This window comes from Salmo salar, chromosome 10 (genome assembly GCF_965601325.2).
Source record: "Salmo salar chromosome 10, fSalSal1, whole genome shotgun sequence".
Classification (NCBI taxonomy): domain Eukaryota; kingdom Metazoa; phylum Chordata; class Actinopteri; order Salmoniformes; family Salmonidae; genus Salmo; species Salmo salar.
This window is the reverse complement of record NC_138300.1, coordinates 37811705-37831754: the sequence shown is the minus strand read 5'-3', so window position 1 is coordinate 37831754 and position 20050 is coordinate 37811705. Positions and strand designations below refer to the sequence as shown.

General features: G+C 40.7%; 1 protein-coding gene across 1 annotated transcript in view; it reads right to left on the bottom strand.

The window, feature by feature from the left end:
• Positions 1-20050, bottom strand: part of LOC106560333 (KICSTOR complex protein SZT2) — a 188366-nt gene that overhangs the window by 155863 nt on the left and 12453 nt on the right. The window contains 6 exon segments of the mRNA XM_082956975.1: positions 10065-10235; positions 13820-14030; positions 14935-15041; positions 15262-15427; positions 18999-19178; positions 19751-19921. Coding sequence (XP_082813101.1) covers positions 10065-10235; positions 13820-14030; positions 14935-15041; positions 15262-15427; positions 18999-19178; positions 19751-19921 — 1006 coding nt within the window.

Below are 20050 nucleotides of genomic sequence, written 5' to 3'. Positions count from 1 at the left end.
GGATTTATAGAAATGTATACAGTTAGTCTGGAAAACTGAGCCTTGTGAATGCTTCTGCAGTAAAACAGATCTATATGGAGGGTTTTACGTGAATAGTAGATGATAACTTGAGGTTACTTGCGGTTGGATAGTACAGGGGTTTTCAAACTTTTTAACATCAAGGACCCCCAAATGTTATGAGCACCTGGGTGAGGACCCCTACTAAAAATATATATATTTTCGCAAGCTGCCAATTAAGTTCCTGAGAGCAACATGCAGCTCACAAGCTGCACAATGACTACCAGCGGTATTCCTACTACACATTTTGCCCTCAATCAAACTTCATTTACATAGCACATTGCAAACATGAATGCAACGCAATGCACTTTACAGGAAAAAAATACTTAAAAACACAATGAAAAAAAAAATGAAATATTTACTACTACACAAACATAAGAGGTTACAAAAACTAAAAGAATAACAAAAACAGAAAGACTCAAAAAGGACCATAAGGTTAAGGAAAGTTAAAAGGGTGTTTTAAGCATGTCTGATATGTATTGGGGTGCACAATAGTGGATTGATTTAAAAACCAATAGAATAAACTTCAAATTAATTCTAAAACTCACAGGCAGTCAGTGCTCTCCATCTGGTCTTGGTCAGTACCTGTGCTGCAGCATTCTATATGATTTGTAGTTGACCAATGGCATTCTGGTGTCGTGTCTTTGGCATCATTAAAACTGAAGACGTATTTATCAAATAACTCTAATTATTATTACGCGATTAACCTGATTAATCATGTAACTGTAATTAACTAGGAAGTCGGGGCACCAAGGAAAATATTCAGATTACAAAGTTATAATTTTCCTAATTTAACTTTAAGATATTTTAATATCTGATAAATGAGTCTTCAAATTAATGAATTATTATTTACCTCACGTTAGTCTCATTCCAAACGTCGTAAATTGTTGGTTATCTGCACGAACCCAGTCTTCACTATGAGTCATCCATACATCAATTGTCTTAAAATCATTTATTTACTAACTAGGTAATTCACAGAAATGCATAACAGTAGATATGTTAACAAGGAAATGATAGGAGAATGTGCCCTAGTGGGCTAAACCGGCATGTTAGACAAAAGGGGAGTGGGGGGGTCATCTGAGGAGACACAACAGAGTTGAATATTATAACAATTGAAATGCTAATCCTTTGCACATGAACGCTCACTCATTTGGGAACAATTGCAATCAATATATACATTTACGCTCAGTGTGTCGTCGGGATCTCTGCTGAAAAGTTTGTTTCTGTTGGAGAGTCTCTCTCCTCTCTCTCTCTCTCTCTCTCTCTCTCTCTCTCTCTCTCTCTCTCTCTCTCTCTCTCTCTCTCTCTCTCTCTCCTCTCTCTCTCTCTCCTCTCTCTCTCTCTCTCTCTCTCTCTCTCTCTCTCTCTCTCTCTCTCCTCTCTCTCTCTCTCTCTCTCTCTCTCTCTCTCTCTCTCTCTCTCTCTCTCTCTCTCTCTCTCTCTCTCTCTCTCTCTCTCCTCTCTCTCTCTCTCTCTCTCTCTCTCTCTCTCTCTCTCTCTCTCTCCTCTCTCTCTCTCTCTCTCTCTCTCTCTCTCTCTCTCTCTCTCTCTCTGAATGGATAGTTCAGAATAACATTCATTCATGTCGTTATAGAATAGATGTTTCGGCGGTTGTCGGTCTCCACGTTCAATGATACCGAATTCCTAGCTGCAGACGAGTAATTAATATCAAAGACTTGTTCTTATTCTGTCGGTATCGATAGACTAAGAGTTTAACCATGTGGTATGGTTAAAAGTCTGCAACCTTTAGCCATCTCGTAATTGAGGTAAGCTTGGTCTCCTCTCAAACCTTGGCCCTCTCGTTATCGAGGTAAAGCTGGTCTGGTGATAGAAAACCTAGGTGGGGGTTTTATTCGGAAGGGCAGAAAAGGGCCTGTCCCATGACGCCAGACCATAACTGTGCTCATGGGCGGTCCTCTGATTTAGTTAAACTCCAAAGGGAATTGGAGTTTCCTTCATTAACCTCTTGGGGCTAGGTGGGACGCTAGCGTGCCACCCGTGGTGCACTCCATCAACAGCAGGTGCATTTCAAGAGCGGCAAATTTGAATCCAAATAAATGTCAAAATTCAAATTTTTCAAAAATACAACTATGTTACACCATTTGAAAGATAAACATCTCCTTAATCTAACCACGTTTTACGATTTCAAAAAGGTTTTACGGCGAAAGCATAAATTTAGAGTATGTTAGGACAGTACATTTACAAGAGTTGTGTGTAATGTTTTGTCAAGTCAAAGACAGGGTCACCAAAACCATAAAACCAGCTAAAATGATGCACTAACCTTTTACAATCTCCATCAGATGACACTCCTAGGACATTATGTTAGACAATGCATGCATTTTTAGTTCTATCAAGTTCATATTTATATACAAAAACAGCGTTTTACTATGGCATTGATGTTGAGGAAATCGTTTCCCTCCAATAACCGGCAGTCAAGTCAGCGTCAGAAATTAAATAATTAAAATTAGAAAACATTGGTAAAATATTATATTGTCATTTAAAGAATTATAGATTTACATCTCTTGAACGCAATCAACTTGCCAGATTTAAAAATAACCTTACTGGGAAATCACACTTTGCAATAATCTGAGCACTGCGCCCAGAAAAATACGCGTTGCGATACAGACTAGACGTCATGTTGGGGAGATCTAAAATCGAAAATACTATGTAAATAATCCATTACCTTTGATTCTCTTCATCAGATGTCACTTCCAGGTATCACAGGTCCATAACGAATGTAGTTTTGTTCAAAAAAGCTCATCATTTATGTCCAAAAATCTCCGTCTCGTTAGCACATGATGTAAGCCAGCCGGACTTCTCGTCATGAACGAGGGGAAAAAAATATATTTCCGTTCGTTCAAACATGTCAAACGTTGTATAGCATAAATCATTAGGGCCTTTTTTAACCAGAACATGAATAATATTCAAGGTGGACGAATGCATACTCTTTTATAACGTATTGGAACGAGGGTACCCAACATGAAGTAGCGCGCCAGGTGTCTAATGGGACATCACCGTTCCATGGCTCTTGTTCGGTCAGATCTCCCTCCAGAAGACTCAAAACACTTTGTAAAGGCTGGTGACATCTAGTGGAAGCAATAGGAAGTGCCAAAATATTCCTAAACCCCTGTGTTTTTCAATGGGATAGGTTTAAAGTCAATACAACACATCAGGTATCCACTTCCTGTCAGAAAATGTCTCAGGGTTTTGCCTGCCAAATGAGTTCTGTTATACTCACAGACACCATTCAAACAGTTTTGGAAACTTTAGAGTGTTTTCTATCCATATATAATAAGTATATGCATATTCTAGTTACTGGGTAGGATTAGTAACCAGATTAAATCGGGTACATTTTTTTTATCCAGACGTGCAAATGCTGCCCCCTAGACCCAACAGGTTAAACAGTCCAAAATCACATTACACAATTTCACAAACAGTTCCATCCCCACTCATTCATTTTATACAACAATTAGATGTACGCCTCATAGCTGAGGCTATTGTATAAACAGCATTATGGTAATGTGGCCATATTGTCTCCCATGAGTTTCACAAAATTGTACCAAATGGACCAGTTCGTACCTGGATTCTTCACCGATCTTTTATACCTTCACCAGAACATAAATGTCGTTTGGTTCTCCAGTTCTGTGAGGTGGAAGAAATTCCTTTGTTCTCTCTATGAAACTCACTCTCTATACTGTGACCATGAGGAGATGATCTCCTCATAGGAATTTACGACCTTTTCTGACCACAGCAGCCTGGGTGTGGGAGACAGAGGTAGGGGGATGGTGCATAGAAAAGGGCTGGTGCAGAGGGAGGGGGAAATAGTGCTCGCTGTACCCAAAGAGGGCAACGTCATGACACTTGGTAGACAGGACAAGACAGTATTACAGTAGTCAAGCGTGCGTATAATAAAAGCATGGATGAGTATCAGCCTGAGATAGAAACATCCACACGTTGGCAATGCTCCTTAGGTGGTAAAAAGCCATTTTGGTCACATACCTAACGTGTGATTTGAAATTGAGTTCAGAATCTAATATGACACCAAGGAGTTTAAACTTTATTGCCCATTAATTAAAATGTGCGACCAGATTCTCTCTGTGCTTTGGCTCCAATAATAAGTACTTCAGTCTTGTCTTGATTGAGCTGGAGGCAGTTGTGAGCCATCCAAGTATTTCAATCACTAATACAGTCAAATAATGTATCTGTGGACCTAAAATCCTCTGGTGACACAGAAATGCAAAGTTGTGTATCGTCTGCGTAGCAGTGAAAAATCAATGCTGCGCTTTCTGATAACACTGCCAAGGGGTAACATTTATAAACTAAACAGTACCGGACCCAAAATCGAACCTTGTGGAAAGCCACTTGTGATATCCATTTTCTCTGAGCTATGTTCACCAAGGGTGACAAAACTATTGACCGGTTAAATAGGTCCTAAACCAATTTAGAACAGGACCGGAAAGGTCAACCCACCTCTCCAGTCTGTCCAGAAGGACATCATGGTCAACAGTGTCGAATGCAGCACTTAAATCCAAGAGTTTGGCATCTGTTGGCTCGAAGATAATTTACCATTTTAACATCTGTGATGTCGTGTGCATGAAAACCAGATCAGAATTTTCAGAAATACAGTTGGCACTTCCCCAAAAATATTTTAGATGTTTGAAAAACAGTTTCTCCTGAATTTTGCTTAAGTATGGAAGATTAGAGAGTGGCCGAAAATTGCTAATGCTGAAGAATCTAAATTATTTTCTTCAGAAGGAGTTTCATCATAGCAGTTTTTAGTGCAGTGAGGAAAGTGCCTGTAAACAGGGAGTGGTTAACCTGTTAGGGCTAGGGGGCAGTATTTGCACGGCTGGATAAAAAAATGTACCCGATTTAATCTGGTTACTAATCCTACCCAGTAACTAGAATATGCATATACTTATTACATATGGATAGAAAACACTCTAAAGTTTCTAAAACTGTTTGAATGGTGTCTGTGAGTATAACAGAACTCATTTGGCAGGCAAAACCCTGAGACATTTTCTGACAGGAAGTGGATACCTGATGTGTTGTATTACCTTTAAACCTATGCCATTGAAAAACACAGGGGCTGAGGAATATTTTGGCACTTCCTATTGCTTCCACTAGATGTCACCAGCCTTTACGAAGTGTTTTGAGTCTTCTGGAGGGAGATCTGACCGAACAAGAGCCATGGAACGATGATGGCCCATTAGACACCTGGCGCGCGAGTTCATGTTGGGTACCCTCGTTCCAATACGTTATAAAAGAGAATGCATTCGTCCACCTTGAATATTATTCATGTTCTGGTTAAAAAAGGCCCTAATGATTTATGCTATACAACGTTTGACATGTTTGAACGAACGTAAATATATTTTTTCCCCTCGTTCATGAAGTGAAGTCCGGCGGGCTTAGATCATGTGCTAACAAGACGGAGATTTTTGGACATAAATGATGAGCTTTTTTGAACAAAACTACATTCGTTATGGACCTGTGATACCTGGAAGTGACATCTGATGAAGAGAATCAAAGGTAATGGATTATTTACATAGTATTTTCGATTTTAGATCTCCCCAACATGACGGCTAGTCTGTATCGCAACGCGTATTTTTCTGGGCGCAGTGCTCAGATTATTGCAAAGTGTGATTTCCCAGTAAGGTTATTTTTAAATCTGGCAAGTTGATTGCGTTCAAGAGATGTAAATCTATAATTCTTTAAATGACAATATAATATTTTACCAATGTTTTCTAATTTTAATTATTTAATTTGTGGTGCTGACTTGACTGCCGGTTATTGGAGGGAAACGATTTCCTCAACATCAATGCCATAGTAAAACGCTGTTTTTGGATATAAATATGAACTTGATAGAACTAAAAATGCATGCATTGTCTAACATAATGTCCTAGGAGTGTCATCTGATGGAGATTGTAAAAGGTTAGTGCATCATTTTAGCTGGTTTTATGGTTTTGGTGACCCTGTCTTTGAATTGACAAAACATTACACACAACTCTTGTAAATGTACTGTCCTAACATACTCTAAATTTATGCTTTCGCCGTAAAACCTTTTTGAAATCGTAAAACGTGGTTAGATTAAGGAGATGTTTATCTTTCAAAGGGTGTAAAATAGTTGTATGTTTGAAAAATTTGAATTTTGACATTTATTTGGATTCAAATTTGCCGCTCTTGAAATGCACCTGCTGTTGATGGAGTGCACCACGGGTGGGACGCTTGCGTCCCACCTAGCCCATAGAGGTTAACAATAGCTTACACTTCTTCAGATTTGCAATTAACAACTGTTTTGAAGAAGTTGGTGGGGATAGGATTGAGAAGGCGTGTAGAAGGCTTAAGTTGTGATATCACTTTCCTGAGCATGTCTGTGTCAACTAGGGAAAATAACTCCATAGTGCCTTTGCATGGAAGGCTAGGGAACATATCAAACTTCATCAGGTCTTGCTTGACTGACACCTAGCCTAATGTTTGTTATCTTATCTCTAAAAAATATGCTCCAAGCTCATCACATTTAGACGAGGAAAGTTCAGAGGTTTGTGGGGGTAGGATTTATCAGGCCATCAATGGTCGAGAAGAGGACTCTCAAAATATTCTTACTTGTTATATTTGTTACCTCAGAATATCATAATAGACCTGCAACTTCCGCTCTGCCTTTCTGCAATTTGTCAAATTTATTTATTTCCTCACAACTCCAAGGGGCGCTCCGTTTGGATGTGGCTTTTTCAACTTTATGCTCAGTAACGAGGTCATTCACGAGAAAGGTTTTACCAGTGATTGTGCTAACATTTAAAAGCTCCATATTCAATGAGTGTGTGCCACTCTGCCCCTGGGGCATCTGCCTCGAGGTAACCAATGGAATAACAACCAAATTATTAATGTTGCAACCACATCTTTGGACAGTCTTCAATCTATCAGAATGGTAGGATATGACAGTTTGTATAAACTCACTAGAAGCCGGAGTTAGAGATACATAAATGAGGTTACTGACAATAACCATAGTGCCATTTCTACGGGAGTTGATATGATTTCCAAGTCCTCTGTTGCTTATTCTGACAGGGACGACTGGAGCACTACCAGACCATAAGCAAGATTCAGTTTGCCTGGGCTACAGAAAAGTCATTGAACTTAGAAAGCAGGTTATCTTTTTCTCAAAGCCGAGCGAGCAGCCAGAGGACCTATTCCCTAAGTTGCTTGATGGTGGTGCATTTAGGGCAGACAAATCCCTGTCCATTTTTCAGTTCCATCTTATCTTAATCTTGTGATTGTGTGGAAAGAATCTCACGCCTAAAGCATTTGTGCCCAGACGTGGATAAAAACACTGGTGGGCTAGCACTGCTAGCATTAGCCTGCTCCGTTTTCATGACGGCTGGCAGCTAACTACTACTTAACAGTGTCATGACGTTGTATGAGGTTTATGACCCCCATAAATACAATATTTCTGTAATCCAACCAGTTGAAAGTGTCCGTTGGTACTTAAAGAATATGATGTCAGATCAGTTGGTGTCTGGGAAATTATTTCTGATAGAACGACATAAATTATATCTTGGAAAGTCTACACATTCTAGTTATCAGATTCACATGGAATTGCTGTGCAATTTAAATGTTTAAATATGAAACTGTTTGTGAAAAGAAGAAATGTAATTTTAGTTTCTAAATGAGAGAATTGTTTTCATAAGTAAACTATGCTCACTCAGCCACGCCCAAGTGAACAGACATTGGTTGAGAACTATGAAACATGCCCTTCTCTCCCCCAATACAAAAGCCTGTTGACGGAAGTCAACTTTAGTTCCTGACGACGTGAGGACTGGTGTCCATATGTTTAAAAGGGCTAATTTCAACGTGGAGGTGACGATCACCACGCTGGAAGGATGAATTTCAACCAGACCAGCCAGAATACAGCACGAGCTGAGTATGGCAACTTGGTATGAACTTTGAACTCTTATTCATTAAAGAAGTGATACATCCTAGGCGTTGAGTTATCAGCTGCAGCTGTAAACGTACATGGCCTAGGAAAGGACAGACAATCCTATGAGAAGACAGGGTACTTCAACGTATCTGCTCTACAACCATACGACCAGAAATAATCTACAAAGGACAAGGGCGATCTCTGCTGGGCAAACCAGTCTTCCATCTTCGACCCATCTATCGAAGCGTAGCTCAGTGTAAATATATATCTTGCATTTTCCTTTTCCGAATGGGCGGTTATTAGAATGCATAAGATTCTGTATTTACGGTAACATAGCTTCTCAAGGTTCGATAGAGACCCAATCCCCTTCGTCCCTCAGTCTTCCTGCGCTTTCATTCAAACCCAACCCCCCTTCTTTGTGGAACCAGCCGTCATATCGTTTTTTTCTTTTATGACATGATTAGTAATCGATGTATGATCCATCCTGTGTATATGTAATTCTATGTGATTAATTAGGTATTTAGTAAATAAATAATTAAGCCACTTTTTGTATTGCTGATTCAACTTGTTAGCCAGGCTTCGTGAAGATAACCAAGAATTTTACGACCTTCAGATGAGACTGAATAAGGTGATGATTAATAATAGACTGCTATTGATATAAAAGATCTTCAGATCTTTAAGAGTTTATTCGGAAGACAGCAGCTCTATAAAACAGTCTTCCGTGGTGCCCCAGGTTATTAACAAGTGAATTTTTGCATGGTTAAACTCAATCACGTAGTCAATCAAACGTTAAGTAATCAATTTGATAAAATAGCCTGTCATATAATTTAATCAGTCAGAGACACAACAACAGGAATTTGGAACACAAACTTGCAGTCCCAGCTGTAAAAAGGCTAACCGCGTCGCGGAATCAGTAGCAATAAAAACTTTAGCTATGATTAAAAACAATTTAATTAAAACGATTTGATAAAAACAACAAACCAAGTGTAGACAGTACACTGTTCTGTTGTGCGAGAGTCAAATAGCTAGACTGTTGTTTTACTATTAAACTCAATACTAGTATTGTTTTCAATTTCGTAAAGCAGTTTGTGTCTCTTAACCAGGACTCAACTCGGACGCAGGTAGCCTGGTGACTGGTGGTTACAGGGAAGCAAGAGAGTCACTTGCGCGATGTGTAGCCTCTGATCGGAGGCGGAGCCTGCCTGCCCACAATCATCGCTTTCGCCCATGCAGCTCACCAGCTGATGTAGGCTGTGTGTGCCGGTATGGGCGAATCCTTCCCACTGCTACAGAACAGAACCCTCGCTGATCTGTGCACCCAGTGCTGCTAATATTCTGCTTATCATAGCAGCCTATCCAGTCCAAGTCACGAGAAAGCGAGTCCGAGTTACCAATGGTCGAGGCCAAGTTGAGTCAAAAGTCATGAGTTCTGAACTCGAGCACTACAACACTGGCTCAAAGTACCTCCCCAGTGCCACACGGTACCTCAAAAGATACACTCTTAAACCAGTGATAACTCAAAGCCACCATCTAGCATCCACATCACGTTTACTGCAACTGTTTTACTGCATAAGCATCTGCAACCCTAAAGGTCTCCTACCCAGCCCCGACCCTAAAGGTCTCCTACCCAGCCCCGACCCTAAAGGTCTCCTACCCAGCCCCGACCCTAAAGGTCTCCTACCCAGCCCCGACCCTAAAGGTCTCCTACCCAGCCCCGACCCTAAAGGTCTCCTACCCAGCCCCGACCCTAAAGGTCTCCTACCCAGCCCCGACCCTAAAGGTCTCCTACCCAGCCCCGACCCTAAAGGTCTCCTACCCAGCCCCGACCCTAAAGGTCTACTAATTCTAAGGCGTTTCACTAATTTAAATATTGGTGTCATTATAAGTACAGAACATTTGTTTGGTAAAAGAATAAGACCTATTAAACATTGATGACTCGTGAATCTACCATTGGTGACTCAGACTACCTTCAGCCATAGGGACTCGTGACTGGACTCGGACTTGGTCACAGGAGACTTGGGACTCGACCTCAAGGTTTAGTGACGCGACTACAGTACTGCTGTGAGGTAATGTGACTGGTCAGAGAGTCCTGTACCTTTGGTAAGGTTGATCTCCCTGATGGTGTATCCCTCTCTCAGTCTGACCGACACCACACTGACCAGGTGGGCGTGCACCTCCTTCTCTGTGTGCTTCTTCCTCCTCATCACTAACACAGGGTTCCCACGGGCTGACACCAGGTGCTCATTGAACAGCTTGTGCTGAGACACTGTGAAGCACACAAATAAATAAGTTAATTAAATCATACATAATTAATACATTTGTGCATGCATTAATGACGTGTGATTCAATATACAGTAGCATATACTATTATTGAGAAGCAAGGTAAAGTACCATTATCAACATCATGTGTTTTCACTTCCCCTGTTGCAATATCCACTGTGACAAACTTTGCTCAACCAAAACTCTGGTCCCTCCCATTTTGAAAAGCATCAGAAACAGACAAAAAGACAACCAATTTTATCTTGTCTAGGTGTCTAGCCAGCCATTAAAGCTTGTTCTTTCATCAGCATCTCTTCATGTTAAACCTCACATTATAAAGATTGACTTCTATTCAGAGAGCAGCCAGACATCTCCGCGGGTGTATCATGATTCACACGGATAATGATGGGGTGTTTGGAAATGACAAGAGAATCGTACAAAAGCCATTGTGTTTGGACTGTCACAGAGAGCGCTAAGGAGTTCAATCAAGAACACTATCTATAAAATAACTTGTTTCAGCCTAAATTGCACTCTGATGGGGATCGGGTACAAAGCAGACGACAGACAACTAATGATCATAGACATGTCCCGGAAACTAAATAAAGAGAACAAATAATGTCCTCAGCTCTCAGACAATTTTTCTGTTGATTTGTGTGTATGCAGAAAAACAGACAAAATATACTTAAGTTTCAAAAGTGTATGTAATTTATAAAATATACTTAAGTATTGAAAGTAAAAGTATAAATCATTTAAAATTTGCTATATTAAACAAACTAGATGGCACCATTTTCGGATAACCAGAGGCACACTCCAACACTCAAACATAATTTACAAAAGATGCAGTTTTTAATGAGTCTGCCAGATCAGAGGCAATAGGGATGACCAGGGATATTCACTTGATAAATGCATGAATTGGACCATTTTCCTGTCCTGCTAGCCATTCAAATTGTAATGAGTACTTTTGAGTGTCAGGGAAAATGTATTGAGTAAAAAGTATGTTATTTTCCTTATGGATGTAGTGAAGTAAAAGTAGTCAAAAATATAATTAGCAAAGTAAAGTACAGATAACCCCCAAAACGACTTAAGTAGTACTTTAAAGTAATTTTACTTAAGTACTTTACACCCAGGGGCGCCATGAAATGGTTCAGTCCTGCCCCCAAACCAGGAACGAACGGTACTTGCTAGCAGTGAATTACGAGTGAGGAGTGCTGTTGGAGCATCATGTCTTAGCTTCCTAAAGAAAAATCTGGCTTCCAAAAACGAAAAGAAAATTTAAAAAAAGACAGGAGAGAGAACAGAACGGGCGATAGTATGTCACCCAATTTTTCACAAAGGAAGGTGGGTGGAGTCCGTGAGTGGTGGAAATTAACCTGTTAGCTTAGTCCATAGTGAAATAGGCTACTTTTGCTCCTCAAACTTTAGTTACTTAATACCGTCACAGAATTTTCTGTGTTTACATTTCGCTCCTCTTTTAGCCGACATTTAATCAATGCAGGCAAACTTTTAGCAGGCTATTCATACTAAAATCAGTTGTCCCTGCCCCTGCCTGGTGCTAGGCCCAACAGATGCAGCTTCAGGCTCAGTAGCCCTGTCTCCCCATCCCCATACCCCTGAACCAGCCCTACTCCCAACTGAAGAAGGAGATGAGCAGCATTGTGTTGAATAACATGTCAGTTGACATAATTGCAGGTACTGCAATGCATTGAGGACAGGAATATGATTCTCAAGTCAGGAAAACTCTCACTTGACACAGAGGCAGCCAATATCAGAGCCTTAAAGGAAGAGATGCAGGCTCTTAGAGATTAATGGGAGTCTCTCCTGTCTGAGGCAACACTGATTCCTACACAAATAGATGTTGCACCTCAATTTAGCAAGGAATACAGCCGCCAGAGGAAGAGATTCCATGAGACCTCTCAAGAGACAGCTCAGGACAGTGCAGCAACGGTGTTTCGGAACACAGTGTTTTATACTGCTATGGACAACATCATAAGTGACTTGGACACTAGGTTCCACACCACTGCAAACATTGTAGAATAATTTTCTGCTGTTCTGAAAGTTGGGCAGATTAGTGAGGATAAAGTCCCTTCCGTGTCCCAACCACTGATCATGAAGTATTCCAGAGATCTTAAACCTGAGTTTCAACATGAAGTAAGACACCTGAACACTGTATATGCTGCCACTTTCCCCCCTAACTTGTCCCCTCTTGGTCTCCTGAATGCAATTTGTAAGATTCAGCTGCAAAGCATTTTTGGAGAAGTGTGCATTGCTTTACATATATGTTGCACGCTGCCTGTGACTTGCTAGTGGCGAGAGAGAGCTTTCAGTAAGCTAAAACTGATGATAAACAATTTGAGGTCCACTATGTCCCAGGACAGGATTCGCAGTCTTGCCATGCTGTCCATTGAAAGTCAGTTAGCTAGAAAGCTGGACTTCAAAGACTTGATCAGTGAATTTGCTAGCAAGAAGGCTCAGCGCTGGGCTCTTGGTGAGCAAGGACCAGTGATAACTGTTAAATGGCTTGGCTATGGATATTGGATCACTACACACATGATGCCCAGAGGCTGAGAACAAGACTGAGAACAGACTAAGAACAAGATATATCTCAAAGTAATGGCTGGATTGCCATAAAATTTGTTTTGCACAATCAAGACCCCAAGTGGAAACCTATTGATTTGGTGACCACTTGACCTTTCCTCTAGCGCCACCATCAGGCCTTTTCATTTCCATTTTGTTTTCTATTTTTACAGCTGCTTATTTTCTAGTTGGTATGTATACTTAGTTCAAAAATCTGCTGCTGATTTTATTATTTTGTTTATTTTATCTTTCTATAGATTATAATGTTCATTTATTTGAATTGAAGAGGTTAATGTATATTTATGTTATATTTACTTTAAGTTATTCATTAAAGTTAAGAGAATTTTACATTCAAGAATTGTAACATTAAAATTACATTTAGACTGTAAAATATGGCCTTTAGCACATTTCTTATAGAGGGTATCAGTCTTGCATCAAATAGTGAATTCCACTGCAGAATGTTGCATGCATGTCTGCACAGTGTTATATTTTCACAGCTCACTGTCAGTAAATATCGTACAGTAAATATTGGACTACAAGAGAGTTGCAAGCCTGCAAAGGTAGAGTTATTTAAAGCTTTGAATGGGTAAATTGGGTTCTGGAGGTGTATGGTTACAGCAATTGCGCAGGGATGGTGTGGCCTGTGGTGGTTGGCCCAAAATGCTATCTTTCATGGGGTCCAAAATCCCTGGCGGCGGCCCTGTTTGCACCAGTGGATTAGCGTAGTCATAGCGCAATCTGTAGTTGATAATCAGTGACCACTAAGTGGATGTCACCAACTAAAGTATTCAAATTACTAATGTTTAACTTCCGACATAATGCCGGCGTAACAATGTGACAAGGGTAATGACATGTCTGTATTATCATGATGTGCTGTGCAATTTAAAAGCTAATGGTGGGATATGAAAAAAATCTGAATATGAAAGCGATCTACTCAAATTGAGCCAAACTGTAATGGCAAACAACAATCCTAGAATTAAAAATAAAACAACAAAAAAATACCATGCTCTTTCTTACCACAGTAGTACTCAGGTTTCATGGACTCACTGGTCTTGAGGAAAGAGTATGTGAGGAAGGCCTTGTGGTAGGTGTTCATGTCCTGACTGGCCAGGTCAGGCTCAGGACAGCTAGACAGGTAGAAGCCAAAGGTCGCCAAGGAGATGAACTTCATCAGCTCAACGTTAGGGATGTACCCAAAACTACAGTCGTATGAGTAGGCCCCACCCACCTGACAACAGACAGACACAGAGAACGGAAACAAAATATGAAACCAACTATAGATTATCCACAATAAGTAAAGATTTATTCAGAACCAATTTTGATTACAAAAATACTGTTACTGAATGAGAGAGACAGTATTTAGTAGATGGACTTTTCTGAACGGCAGTTGCCTGCTGGCCTAAGATCCAAACTGAATCCATGCTGAGTTTCACTTTGTTAAACTGGCTCCAGGTCATCTACAAGACCCTGCTAGGTCTCCCTCACTAGCTTTAAGCACCAGCTATCAGAGCAGCTCCCAGATCACTGCACCTGTACATAGCCCATCTATAATTTAGCCCAAACTACTACCTCTTCCCCTACTGTATTTATTTATTTTATTTATTATTTTGGTCCTTTGCACCATATTATTTATATTTTAACTTTGAACTTTCTTCAAATTATAATTCTACCATTCCAGTGTTTTACTTGCTATACTTTATTTACTTTGCCACCATGGCCTTTTTTTGCCTTTACCTCCCTTATCTCACATCATTTGCTCACATTGTATATAGTCTTATTTCTGTCTACTGTATCATTGATTGTATGTTGTTTTACTCCATGTGTAACTCTGTGTTTTTGTATGTTGTCGAACTGCTTTGCTTTATCTTGGCCAGGTCGCAATTGTAAATGAGAACTTGTTCTCAACTTGCCTACCTGGTTAAATAAAGGTGAAATAAAATAAATAAATAAAAAACAGAGCATGGACTCAGTTTGGATTCCAGGCTCGTTGTCTGCCTCAGTTGAGAAGATACAATAATCCACAATAACCCACAGTAGACAGCAGCTCTAATGGTGTGTCCGTATGTTGTAATGTACACTGAATATACACAGCAGTTTGACCCACTGGGCTATGTTGTGGTATGTTTCAGTACCTGAATGAAGGAGCAGGTGATGGTTCCACTCCTGAGCTGGTTCAGAAGGGTCTCACACACAGCCACGTCAGGCACACTGGTCACCCCATCTGTAATTATGATTACACCTGGAGAAGTTTGATTGAGAGTTAGGTTTAATGGGTTACAACAAAACAGGATCAGCTCAGGTTAAGGCAGGTAAAACTGACTGAAACAAATGGCATTCTTCCCTAGGGAGCAGTGGTAAAAAGCTAGGCTTTCAAAGACAAATAGGCACAGTGTGGAAAACCAACCTTGATTGTTCGATTGAACAGAGAAATGCAGTAAGTATGGACGGTCTAAACCAACCTGCAATGGAGTTGGGGGGCAACAGCTGTAGAGCTAGGATGCCCTGTCGCACCATGCTGACCAGCCCTACGTCTGCAGTCACCATGGAAACGCCATGTTTCCTCACAGGCACCTCCTCCATGATCATGTCACTGCCGAACCCAGGGCACGGGATTGGCCCATCAAACTATGAGAGAGCAAATGAATGATCAACTGAGATCAACCTGAAAATGGAAGGTTATCCAGGTGGCTCTGAGATACCAGAACACATTGAGAAAAAAAAAGAAAAAAAAAGTGTCAAACAACATAGCAGCACAGCAGACAGAGTAAACAGCCAAGTAGCCTACTATCTATGGTGGTGAAACGGACAGCACTCTCCAAGGTGCTGATTAATTCAAAGCATTTTCCCCCACATACTTGAGTATAGCTGCAGGGCTTAAACAAGTCTGAATTTCTTATAGCCTAATTTTCTAGACATCAATGTACAGCAACGTTTTTAGACATCACTGCAGAACACCCGCCATATACACACATAGTCAGCTGTGGGGCTTACCAGACATCATGTAGCAGTAGAACAAATATCACAATATCGGAAGATAACTTCAAATCAAATAAATCAATATAGGCTACAGCAGAACACACATGAGAATATGTAGGCCTCCTGCCTATGTGATAATATGATGCACATATTCACATTAACCTCCCACAATGACTATCCCCGTATCAAGTCCACTTAACTCCTGACAGTCAATTTCTTGCTCAAAGCTATGAGCGGGCCTGTGGCTGTGATGTTTAGCCTCCTAAGGAGGTTGGGAAGATAACACTCAAAATGCGCCTTGATTCGTGCATGTTCAAAAACCTTTTTTCTGATGGCTCTTCGTTTTTTTTCTTTTTTACAACTGAGGCAGAGGATGTAACTGTACATTCCACCCACTCTTTTGCTAGTTTAATCAGTGTGGCAGGATAGGATGATTACACAGAAGGATCACCACACTTTTACATGATGGTGGGGCAGGAGAAATAACGAGGAGCCAACTTAATTTAACAGTACCTCTTGCGGCATTATTTATTCATTGTTTCACTGTTCGCACTATAAAAATTTTAAGAAAAGCAAACAGGGCCTCACGAGTGGCGCAGCAATCTAAGGCACTGCATCGCAGTGCTTGAGGCGTCACTACAGACCCGGGTTTGATCCCAGGCTGTGTTGCAGCTGGCAGCGACCGAGAGACCCATGAAGCGACGCACAATTGGGCCAGAGTTGTCCGGGTAAGGTTTAGCTGGCCGGGATGTCCTTGTCCCATCGGACTCTAGCGACTCCTTGTGGCGGGCCAGGCACATGCACGCTGACTTCGGGCGCCAGTTGTACAGTGTTTTCTCTGACACATTGGTGCGGCTGGCTTCCGGGTTAGGCGAGCAGTGTCAAGAAGCAGTGCGGCTTGGCAGGGTCGTGTTTTGACCTTCACCTCTCACGAAGTCCATATGGGAGTTGCAGCGATGAGACAAGACTAACTACCAATTGGATATCATGAAATTGGGGAGAAAAATGGGTAAAACGTAAAAAATTAAATATATGTATTTGCAAACAGTGAAATAATTTATAAATAATGCCGCGAGAGGTACCGGATCCGAGAAAGAAGGTGTCTGAATGAACAAAGTCAACTCAGAGGGGCCCCGGATGTGGTTCTAGCAGGATCCGGCTCAAATGAAGCACTGCTTAATACACCATAACGACAAAGTCAAAACATATTTTTAGGAATGTTTGCAAATGTATTGAAAATTAAATTCAGAAATATCTCATTAACACAGGTATTCACACCCGAGTCAATACTTTGTAGAAGCACCTTTGGCAGTGATTACAGCTGTGAGTCTTTCTGGGTAAGTCTCTAACCTGGATTGTGCAATATTTGCTCATTATTCTTTTTTTTTTTTTTATTCTTCAACCGCTGTCAAATTAGTTGTTGATCATTGCTAGACAACCATTTCAAGGTTTTGCCATAGATGTAAGTCAAAACTGAAAGTCGGCATCTTGGTAAGCAACTCCAGTGTAGATTTGGCCTTGTGTTTTAGATTATTGTCCTGCTGAAAGGTGAATTCATCTCCCAGTGTCTGATGGAAAGCAAATTGAACCAGGTTTTCCTCTAGGATTTTCCCTTTGCTTTAGCATACCTGTTAAAGCAGCCAGCTGATTCTAGCCATCCCTTCTGGTTAGTTCTAGTCGGGCAGCTTAGTCTCCCATTTAGAAGACCCCCACTTTTGTTAGTGTCTTATTGGTCAAGGTCACGCCAAATACTTAACACCGCATTTCATTCAGCCTATCAGTGGCCTTGATTCCCGGGACTTCAGTTTCAGTTAGTCTATGACCCCAGCACGCTGTGTGGTCAGAAAACATGCTTTCCCCATCCTGATGAGCACCTCCCCAGTTTCCCTCCTGCTGAACTTTTTCTCCTGCGGACTTAATCCCTGTATGTCTGATGTTTAATTGTGCGTGCATCTAAAACGACCACATAGTTAAATGTCAGTTCTCACTGGACATGATTCTCAGTTATCTGAACCATGAGTGGTCAGATGTGTGTGTGATGTATGTGGACATCTTCTTCCATTAAACTCCCCTTAAACTGGACATCTGCCTAATCCTTGTTCTGACCTGACATTCTGTAGTGGTTACTATCAGTCTTAAGCCAGCACCTAAGGTTTCTTATTACATTCATGGTCTTTCAATTCTCTACCCCTATTTTTCAAGACCCATAACATGATGCAGCCACCACTATGCTTGAAAATATGGAGAGTGGTACTCAGTAATGTGTTGTATTGGATTTGCCCCAATAATAACACTTTGTATTTCAGGACAAAAAGTGAATTGCTTTGCCACATTTTTTGCAATATTACTTTACTGCATTGTTGCAAACATGATGCATGTTTTGGAATATTTGTATTCTGTACAGGCTTCCTTCTTTTCACTCTGTCAATCAGGTTAGTATTGTGGAGTAATTACAATGTTGTTGATCCATCCTCAGTTTTCTCCTGTCACAGCCATTCAATTCTGTGACCGTTTTAAAGTCACCATTGGCCTCATTGTGAAATCCCTGAGCGGTTTCCTTCCTCTCCGGCAAATGAGTTAGGAAGGACGCCTGTATCTTGGTAGTGACTGGGTTTATTGATACATCATCCAAAGTGTAATTAATAACTTGACCATGGTTAATGTCTGCTTTTTTTTGACCCATCTACCAATAGGTGCTCTTCTTTGCAAGGCATTAGAAAGCCTCCCTGGTCTTTGTGATTGAAATTCACTGCTCGACTGAGGGATCTTATAGATACTTGTATGTGTGGGGTACAGAGATGAGGTAGTCATTAAAAAAATCCTGTTGAACACTATTATTGCACACAGAGTCCATGCAACTTATGTGATTTTTTAAGCACATTTTTACTCCCGATTTAGGTTCTGATTTTGCCATAACAATACTTATTAACTGAAGACATTTCAGCTTTTCATTTTTTATTAATTAGTATACATTTCTGAAAACATAATTCCACTTTTACATTATGGAGTATTGTGTGTAGGCCAGTGACAAAACATCTCAATTTAATCGATGTTAAATTCAGGCTGTAACAACAAAATGTGGAATAAGTCAAGGGGTGTGAATACTTTCTGAAGGCACTGTTTGGTTCTGGTCAAGTGAAAAAAGATTGATAGAGGACCTAAAAGTTGTCACTAGTTCAAGTGGTGGTCACAGTACTGTAATAAGCATGCATTCCCTTGCCTGGTCAGGCTGCTGAAGGTGGTCGTGCTGCTGCAAAAGGTCATGCTGCTGTTGAAGATGACCGTGATGATGTTGTAGGACCTCTGCTATGCTGTTCTCCACTGACCGAAGCTGCTGATAGATCTGGTGTAGGAAACTGTCCAGGTCTGTACGATCCAGCTGACAACCCTGCACCAGCACCTACACAGCAGAGCAGACACAACAGTCTCATGAGATTAGAGGCACATATAACTAAAATGTACAGTACAGTTTCCTTTCCCTTAAAGGGACAATCTGCAGTTGCTACATACATTTTTGGACTTATAAATTAAAGATATGCACCCATTGATTCTTGAAGAATATAACTTATACATGCCTCATGAGCATAGTTCAACTGTCATACCCCATCAAAACCCAGAAAGGATCATGTAAACAAACACTATATAGCCTTAAAACACGGATGGTCGGTCCTTGCACCCATAGCGCCATCTATGCATTTGAGAGTGGTTGCATTTCTCCAGCCACACCCCTCAGTATTTTTACAGAAACATGGAGAACGCTTTGTTATTGTTTCAACTGCTCGGTGAGTGTCCAACCATCAATGTGGTGGCATTGTCTACTGCACATGAAGAAGGCGGCCAAAGTCTTTCCATCATTCAATCAACAAGAATGGTCTAAGAAAGATCCACTACATACGATAAGAAGCTTGACAAAGAAGATTAACTAAACAATAAACACATTAATATTGATATGAACACTATTATTATGATCACCTGGTGTGTATTGAGCCCAATGATGGAGGAATAAGCCAGGATAGTGATGTAGATTTCCGGCTGAAATAACAGATCTGTGCCTGGAACTTTGAAGGGTCGGACCAGTCCAGCTAAGCATCGTGACAAGGCATGGAACACCTCGTCAAATATAATCTCCCCTGTGCTGTCATCCTGTGAACAAAGGGAAAACATTTACACTACTGTTCAAAAGTTAGCGGTCACTTAAATGTCCTTGTTTTTGAAAGAAAAGCTAATTTTTTGTCCATTAAAATAACATAAAATTGATCAGAAATATAGGGT